General features: G+C 52.6%; 1 protein-coding gene across 2 annotated transcripts in view; it reads right to left on the bottom strand.

Moving 5' to 3' along the window:
- Positions 1-815: 815 nt before the first annotated feature.
- The window catches only part of SAMD4A (sterile alpha motif domain containing 4A), a 217336-nt gene continuing 209204 nt past the window's right edge, over positions 816-8947 (bottom strand). For both annotated transcript variants that reach the window (XM_024734791.1, XM_024734790.1), the window contains 2 exons: positions 6767-6850; positions 816-1114 (listed from right to left, as the gene is read on the bottom strand). In XM_024734791.1, coding sequence (XP_024590559.1) covers positions 1086-1114; positions 6767-6850 — 113 coding nt within the window. In that variant the 3' untranslated portion in view covers positions 816-1085. The remainder of the gene's footprint in view (positions 1115-6766; positions 6851-8947) is intronic.

Raw genomic sequence — 8947 nt, 5'->3', positions numbered from 1 at the left:
GTGTGTGTGTGTGTGTGTGTGTGTGTGTGTGTGTGTGTGTAGCGAGGCCAGGAGTGATAGGATGACACCCCATGGTAGGGTGGGGAGAAAGAGGTTCTCCGGGTGAGAAGCAAATCCAGCGTAGAAAGGGCAGCAGGATTCCTTTAGACTCCCTAGGTGACTGCGCGCAATCCCATAACCGATCACATGGTGGCGCCCTGCCCAGTGCTCCGCCCACTCCAGCCACATCCTCAACTCCACCTACACACTTCTCCTACCCACAGGTGGGAGACACAACTCAGGCCTACGCGACAGCTCCGTCTTCCCGAGAAGCAGAGCTTGGCAGCCATTTAAAAAGACAACCCTGCTGCTATTATAAAAATAGAGGGAAAAAATGAATCCATAGCAACAAATCCTTTACAAAAACCATAGTATGAAGAAAAGTTCTATCCCAACTCTTTACACATTATGTACCCTTTAAAATTGTTATGTAAACAATACACAAATCAAAGTTTATCTGAAATTTTGCTGGAGGGAATTTCTCCCTTCCTGCCCCCGTTGCCATGTGGACTTCTTCTGCGACTGGATTTCAAGCAGGGGCCTCAGGGAATCCAATCAGGGGAGACATAAAAGAGCGAGCCGCCGTTGTGCTTTGGTCGCAGGCATCCGTGCTTTCCTCCCGGGGCCTGACTCTGAAGGCAGGCTTCTGAGAAGGCTCCCAAGGGCTGGGGCTTCTGCCTCCCTCCCAAGTCTCTCATCTCTTTCCAAGCGGTACCCTCTTTTTTTTTTCCCCCTCATTTCCATCCAAGAAGCCACTTGCATTCCCTCCACCCGTTCCCAGTCCTATGTTTCCCTTAGAGATCCCCCCCCGTGCCCCACACCAAGCCATCCCACGACAGAAACAAATGACGAAATAACCAGTCCCAGGTCTACTGATAAGTTTACAAGGACGACCTACGCTCTCACAAAATCAAAATGGGAGAGGGACCGGGGAAAAGAAATGGCTGCAAAGTATCTTGGAGGATTCTGTGCAACCCTGAAGACGGCTGACACTGGACCCACAGCAGTCGGTTTCACGGCCAGCGCGGTCACTGTCATCTTCAACTCTAGATTGTGGAGGTCCGGTCAGCCCCGTCTGGGAGAGAAAGGAGGACACAATGGGCACAGGTGAGCAAAGCAATTCCATTCATGCCCGCCGATTCCAGCGTCATGCATGTCGGACCTCCCAGTCTCTGAGGACAGATAAGGGTTAAATTCATCCATCCATCCATTCACTCATTCTTCACATACCCACCCACTCAACATAGCTATTTTTGCCAGGAGCCATACTGAGCCTGGAAACCAAGATGAAAAGACCTAATCCTCACACTTCGTCCAAGTATATACATATCCTAGATAGGACACGGACATGTAAACTGACAATGACACATGAGGGATGGTTGCTGTAATGGAGTATGCACCAGGCACAGCAGGAACAAGGGGGAAGGAGTGTTTAGGTTGCCCTTGGAAGTCAAGGATGGTTTCACAGAGAAAGAAAATGACTTTGTAGATGGTCTGGTAGGAGAAGAAAGGAGGAGGCAGGAGAGTATTAGGGTGGGGAGGGCATACAGCTCATGTACAGGCGTGACGCTGCTCATCGAATGGTGGGCCTGGGGGCGGGCTGGAGGTTTAGGATGAAGGACAGGAGGAGTGGCAGGAGATACGGCAGAGAGCCAGCTAGGTTTTGCAATACACATGCAGGTGGACCTGTCCAGCTCATGTCCCTTTCTTTGGGAGCATCTCCCTTTCCCCCTGAGTCCCTGCTGAAAGGCCAGGGATGAGTGGTGGTGACTGTGATCTCTGATCACAGCTGAGCAGACCAGGGGGATGCAGCTGACCCAAACTGATCCAGATTCTCTGTCTCAAGAATCTGATCGGGGGCAGAGACACCAGGGTGAGATTTTTTTTTGGCACCTGGAACTGAAAGATCCAGTGGACATGGAAGAGTGCTGAGGCCACCCAGCACATGCCATGTCGGTGTTATGGAGAATCGGTGAAACCAGGCTATAGAGAAAGTGGGGGACATGACTGTCAGAGAGGAGAGGCCATGAGTAAGCCAGACCACAGAGGGAGCCGACGGCTGCCCAACCCCTTTTCACATGGGACTGTGGGAGAGTCCCCAGAATCAGACCATAAGGGCCTTGTGTACTATTAACAGGAGCTTGGACATAAGTAACTGGGGAGTTATAAGTGGTAGAGTAACCAGATTTGACTTCAGAATGGTGAACCAGTTAAGAGGTCCCTACAATGGTCCATGCTAGAGTTTCTCCCGTGAGCAGAGAGAGGCATGGATTAGTCATAGGAGGTAGAAATGACTATGTTCAGTGACCCCTAAATGAAGGCCAGGATGGGATGCAGGATGCCTCCCTGGTTTCGCTGACGTCCACATGTCAGTAGATGTGTCTTGGTCTAAACCTCCACATCACAAGGCCCGCCTAGCAGAGGTGCGTCTAGATGCAGTGGGGCAGAGCTCAGGTGGCCAACTGTTCCAGGGAAAGCTGGAAGACCTAAGTGATACAGGGGAGCACTGAGCCCACTGCAGGGGTCTCCTGGCCACCTCGTGGGTGGTGCCAGGCTGGCATCTTGCCAGCAGGGACTTGGAGGGAGAATGTTTCTTTCATTCAGATTTTTAATGAGATCACTGTCGGTCCACATAAGAGAGAGCACCCTGTTTCTGAGTTTGCCCCTAAGGTAACATTTTGCAAAAGTATAGTATAGTATTACCACCAAGATAGTGACATTCATGTAATCTACCCATCTTACAGATTTTCCCAGTTTTACTTGTACTCGTGTGTGTGTGTGTGTGTGTGTGTAAAGTTCTACATGATTTTTTGAGAGATTTTATAGAAGGGAAGCAAATGGCCCCTGAGAGCATCTGTTGTTTCAGATTATCAATCCTAGAGGTCCCCAGATGTGAACGAATCACCTCTTCCCGCCTTCCACGCATGTCAACCGTAGCCTCTTGAGTGGTGGCTCAGCAGTGGTAACTGGCTGTGGGAGAACAGTGAGTGTGTGTGTGTGCACACACGTGTGGGTGGGGTGAGGGTGCAGAGGCCACCCCCTCGTCTGTAGAAGCGCAGTGAACACACTTGCTGGGCCTCAACTCGTCCATTCATTAATGTCAACCTTTCATAGTTGTTGAAGTGAGGAGCTGAAAACAAGAAAATCTCAACTAACCCAAGCCCCAAGTTGCATTTTCACAGAATTCTCACCCTATACCTCATCCTCCAAGGGTGATGGTCGGTATTCACCTGCAGGGAAATGACCATAGGTTAAGTCCAGACGCACCATTTACCGTTGTGCGGGTCGTGCACTGCACAACTCAAAGGGGCACCATTCACATGCAACCATCATAGGTTTTATAATTACTATGGCAAATTTCAAATGAAAGGCAGAATAATGTCTTGAGAAAGTGGAACCTTTTCCCGATTTGCACTTGTATCGGCTATAAGTGGAGCTTTAAGTCCCAAGAAGAAGTGAGGAGAGAAGGTGAGAAAGAATGACGACGGGATCAGGTGAAGCACAAACCCCAGAACATCCGAGGATGGACCGTGCATTCCTCTTTATGGTTTGATTCACTATGGACGCCATTCTGCTGGGCGGAGCCTCACAGACTCATTCTGCTGGCACTGAGTCTCCCTAAACACCTGGGGCCACCAGTCAGGAGAAAGCCCAGCAGAGCCGGATGAAAGTCTTAAATAAAGACTCACAAACCAAGATGGCAGAGGCGACCCACCCCCTGGGCTTCCTCACCGGTTCTGTCGGAGGGGCCTGGGGAGAGAAAAGAAGAGATGGATAGGGAAGGCTAGGATAGGAAGATGGATGGGAAAAGTAGCTTCGACCAACACCCAGAGGGTAGCAGTTACTGGAGGAGACTGAAAGAGCAGAGATGCCAGCACAAAAGGATGGGCCCCAAGGCTTGGGGCCCGGGGAGCAGCCCCTTTAGAATGGCCATCCTGGGATGTGGTGTCCTAGGAACTTGGACACCTCTCCCCCTCTTTTCTTTTTTTGTTTTTCGGTACACGGGCCTCTCACTGTTGTGGCCTCTCCTGTTGCGGAGCACAGGCTCTGGACGCGCAGGCTCAGCGGCCATGGCTCACGGGCCCAGCTGCTCCGCGGCATGTGGGATCCTCCCGGACCGGGGCACGAACCCATGTCCCCTGCATCGGCAGGCGGACTCTCAACCACTGCGCTGCCAGGGAAGCCCTCCCCCTCTTTCCTTGAGATACAAGCAGAGGAACATCTTTTACTACTCTGCTTTCCTCTCCCTGGTCATTCGTCCTCGTGTAAGATAACTTCACTCACTGGCAGAAGTTCTGTTCCCAGCAAAGTCATCTCCGTTGGCACCTGGCGGGGGTCGGCCAGCAGAAAGGTCCTGTCACAGTGGGAGGGCACACCGCTGCCACCGCACCCAACTGGGCCACCCTGAACCTAATTTGCCTTCCCTGCTCGGGAAACTGCTTATGAGGCCTCCCACCAAAGAGGATTATTGAGAAAAAACACAGCAATAAAAAGGCTTAGGAGATTAACAAGATGAAAACATTAGCAAAAAAACCAGTTCACAGATGTTTCCTGTAAAAATAGAAGAACAGGCTAAAAATGAAGTCTTTCAATGAAGACCTCCCTTTAATAAAGAGCATTTGGCATTACTGCTCTTAATGATGACGATGATGTTAGCACTTAGCAGGTTGATAAGAGCTTCCAACACACCAATTACCTGAGATCTGTCAAGCCCGGGGGGGAGGTCAGTCCTCCTGGCTGACTCTCACAGGCAATGCAGGACTCAGTGGAGTCACCCTGCAAGCCAGCGCCTGTCAGGTGTCAGGTGGGAGGGCACCTGGGCTGCCTACAGGGGGCTGCGCTTGGGCTGAAGGCTCAGGTCCGGAGGCCTTCCATTTAGGACAAAATTGAGATATAATTTGCACACCACAAATGTCACCCTTTTAAAGTGTACAGTTCGGTGGTTTCGAGCATATTCACAAGGGCTGAGCAGCCATCACCACCATCGAGTTCCAGACTATTTTGTCACCCCCGAAAGGAATCTGGTGCCCATTAGCAGCCACTCTCCATTCCCACTGCCCTCCAAACCCTGGCAGCCGCTGATCTGCCTTCTGTCTCTGTAGGTTTGCCTATTCTGGACGTGTCACATTAAGGGAATCATACACGGTGTGGCGTTTTGTGTCTGGCTTTTTCACCCATTAGCATAATGCTTTCACAGATCAGCCATGTAACAGTACTTCATTCCTTTCCAAGGCTGAATGACATTCCACTGTGTGGCGATAGTGCATCTTGTCCATCCATATTCATCTGCTGATGGACCTTTGGGCTGTTTCCCATTACTCCTCAGGGGATGTCAGGGTGCTGACCCAATCGCCTCGGTTACCTGGAGAAGAGGAGCTGGTGGCACCACACGCGGAGGTACCAGGAGTGAACCAGTGGTGCTGCAAAGCTTCTAAGCTCTGAACTGAATGCCCAAGGGAGAGAGTGGTGTTTGCAAATGGGGTTCCCCGGAACCCCCACGGGGGGTCACGGAGGGACCTGTGCACCCCACCATCTGTCTGCTCAGCAGCCCTGGGAGGCCTTCAGCTAGCTCCCTTCTGATACGGAGTGGAGGTTTTCTCCAGGCTATGGAGAACCTTGCATGGGTGAGGTCAGGTGGGTGCAGTCCCGGCCTGTGTACTCTGCTCCACACAGAGCATTTACCTTTGCCCTATTTGGTTTCAGGATAAGCCTGTGTTTGTAGAGACTGCAAATCTAAACACCCCTGGTCAGGAGGACAAAGCTCTCTGGAGCAGTGGCTTATGACAGCATTTCTTTCTGCTGCTGCTGGGCTAGCACAAATTGTGCCTCTCCGTGTACCCATCTCTGGCTCTGCGGTGGGTGAGCACGTCCAGACCGGACAGGGCTGTCGGGAAGGGTCACAGGAGGCCTGTCTCAATCTCCATGACTCACAGCCTCCCTGGAGGTTGGCAGGAAGGGGCGGACGTCTCTCCTCTGTCTGCCAAACATCCCCAGGGCTGGCAGTGAGTCCAGGCCAGAGGAAGGCACCCGTTTAGTACCAGGAGGGCACTGAAGGCCTCCCAGGGCTGTTTTGACGATGCAGGGCTGCAGACCAAACACACAGTGGGACGACCCAGCTGCTTCTGGGAGCTCCTCCAGGGGCTGCAGCCCTGCACACCACTGGCGCATCCAACTAGACCGTCCCTGTCACACTGCGAAGGACGCCTCGGACTGCTTGGGGCTCTGGGCGTCGTGGAAGCCATTGGAACAGGGAGATGTAAAAACAAGGAGGGATTTTGGTTTCAGAAATTCTATTTTTAGAGCAAGTTGGGATACGCTTGGACCGGACTGGGGGATCTAGTGCCGAGAAGGAAGGAATCCAGTGCTGTGGGGGAATGTTTCCACTAAAAGCCACGTCTTGTGTTCCTGGCTCCTCCAGCGCCCGCACTGGGCTAGGACAGCTGCGGGTCTGGGATTCCAGTGTGCCCTGGGGGGTGGAGCCTCTGGGGAAAGAGGGCAGCCTCAGTCTCCGGGGCCCCGAGGCACCTCCCAGAGAAGGAGGAGCAAGGGCACTGTGTATGGCGAGGCTTGACGAGGGTTCGACAGCACCCTGCAGCCACTCTCCCTCTCCCTCCCTGTCCCCTGCCTCCTCGGCCTGTGCCCTTCCCTCTCTCCCGAGCTGTGGAGGATGGCACGTGGCTGGGGGTTCTCCCAGGTGTGCAGTGCCATGCGGGAAGGATGCACTCACCTCCCAGGGCGTGCTCGGTCATACTGAGGCACAAGGACTCCAGCCTGTTGTTGATGTCAGGTTCAGTCACGGGAAGCTGGAATTCTGCAAGGGACAAAGGGTTCCGTTGGTGACAGGGGCTCTGAGAGCAAGGAGGAAGTAGGCATGGTGTCGCTGGCTCCACCTGCCAGGGTGAGGGTTTGGAGTGCCTCCCTGGGAGGACTCGGGGGGCGGGAGAGACCAACAGGGCCGGCGTGGAGGGTGAGCTGGACTCGGGTTCAACCAACCTCTGAGTCTGTTAGACACACTGAGTCTACCGCAGCTGGAAAAAAATTGGTGACTAAAAATAGCTGTCATGGTCACAGTCTGCCAGGCCTCTGCTCAGACCCCTCCAGCGGCTTCCCATCGGAGTAAAAGCCAACCCCTTGCCATGGCCTGCAAGGCCCCGAAGACCTAGCCTCTTGTTACCTCTCTGCCTTCGTACAGCAACCCCTTCCTTCACTCCCTACCAGGCCCTTTTCTACCCCAGGGCCTTTGCACTGCTGTTCCCTCTGCCCAGAATGTTGGTCCCTGGACATTTCCATGGCTCACTCTCTGCCTGCTGTCACGTCTCTGGCTCTACCGTCTCCTTGGAAAGGACTTTCTGTTCATTGTACGTGAACAGAATTTTTCCACCCCATCCCTTTTCTCTGCTTTATTTTTCTTCATCGCCATCACCAACACCTGACATGTGTGTATTTGTCAGCTCCTCCCGGTTGAGTGTTTGCTTCATTGGAGCAGGACTTGGCTTTGCTCCCTGTGCCTAGAACTGGGGCCTGATGCATTTCTGCTTCATTACAAGGAGCAGGAAAGGGAAACCACAGCCTGGCAAGAGCCTCTTCTGAGTCCAAGACCCTGCTGGGTGTCCAGTTCTCAAGTGGGGCTCCCAGAGGCTAAGTGACTTGTCAAGGCTAGCCAGCTGACACGGAGCTGGGACAGGAAGCCACATGGGTCTCACCCAGAGCTGCTGCTCCACTGCATACTGCATGCCTGCCATGCCTGTCAACACTCTCCAACTCCAAGCACTGGGAAGCAAGGGCTGAGACGTCTGTTCTGAGGGTTCCCGCTACCCAGGACAAAACTGTGCATTCTATAACCACAAAGCCCCCTCTACCGTGTGGACCCTCCCTATCTCTCCTCCAAGGGGGAGGCACCCCTGAGCCTCCTCTGTCGTGCTAGGGCTCACCGTCAGCACCTCCCCCAACCTCCCTATCCCGTGGAACTCTTGAACACCCTTAACTAGTTTGGAAGTGCCTTGCAGACAGCGACGATGCTCTCAGATTTCTCTGACTCTCCCATGATACCCAGCCGTGGCCTTCTGCACACCTCATTACCTGTCTATGGAGTGATGAAAAAGATGGAAATAGAAGGAAACTGACAGCTACTGTGAAACTCGGACAGAACTGTGAAATCCTATGGGAGAGGGCAGAAAAAATCAGCAGTGGGATATGTTCTGAGTGCCTGGGGGAGTCTCAGCGTTGCCACTGCCTTCCTGTGTGACCCTGGGAAGCTGTTCCCTTCTTTGGGCCTTAGCTCTTCTATCTGTAAAGTGGGGAAAGGATCCTGAGGCCCAAACTGCAGGCCATTTCCTGGCTCCTTCGCATCTCCACTAGGGGGCGCTTGGGGCCGGAGCGGGGGTAGGGAATGAAAAATGAGGTTGATGGTTTGGTGGGAGGGGAAGTTGAAACGAATGGCTGAACCAAAGTATTTGTTTTCCTCGAGGAGCTATATATTTCAGCCTTCCCTGCAATCTGTGTTCCCCATCACCAGCTAATTCTGAGGCAGATGTCGTTTCCGTTATTTAAAATTCTCAAAGAGAAGGTTGGCAAAAGCGATCGATATGAACACTGGGGAGCAGATAAGGTTCTTTCTGACACCAGTTCCAGCATCGCTGGGTCTGAAAGACAACTGTGCCAGTTCATGAGCAGACAGAGGACAACGGGGCTTCTAGGGAAGCTGGTTTCCCCACACCCCCATCCATCACTGCTCTGAGTAGGGTCGGGCAATTAAACAACCCAGAGGGAAGAGTATTTTAGTATTTTCATCCATTCATGTGAAAATCATATGCATGCAAAAATTAGCAGCCTTCAGGGTGTGAAATCTATAAAATAGAAACACAATTTTATATATAGCCAGTTAGCAAAAAAAAAAAAAAAAAAAACC

This window comes from Neophocaena asiaeorientalis, unplaced genomic scaffold (genome assembly GCF_003031525.2).
Source record: "Neophocaena asiaeorientalis asiaeorientalis breed wild unplaced genomic scaffold, Neophocaena_asiaeorientalis_V1.1 scaffold547, whole genome shotgun sequence".
Taxonomy (NCBI): domain Eukaryota; kingdom Metazoa; phylum Chordata; class Mammalia; order Artiodactyla; family Phocoenidae; genus Neophocaena; species Neophocaena asiaeorientalis.
The sequence above is the reverse complement of the archived record's forward strand: the minus strand, read 5'-3'. Positions and strand labels throughout refer to the sequence as shown.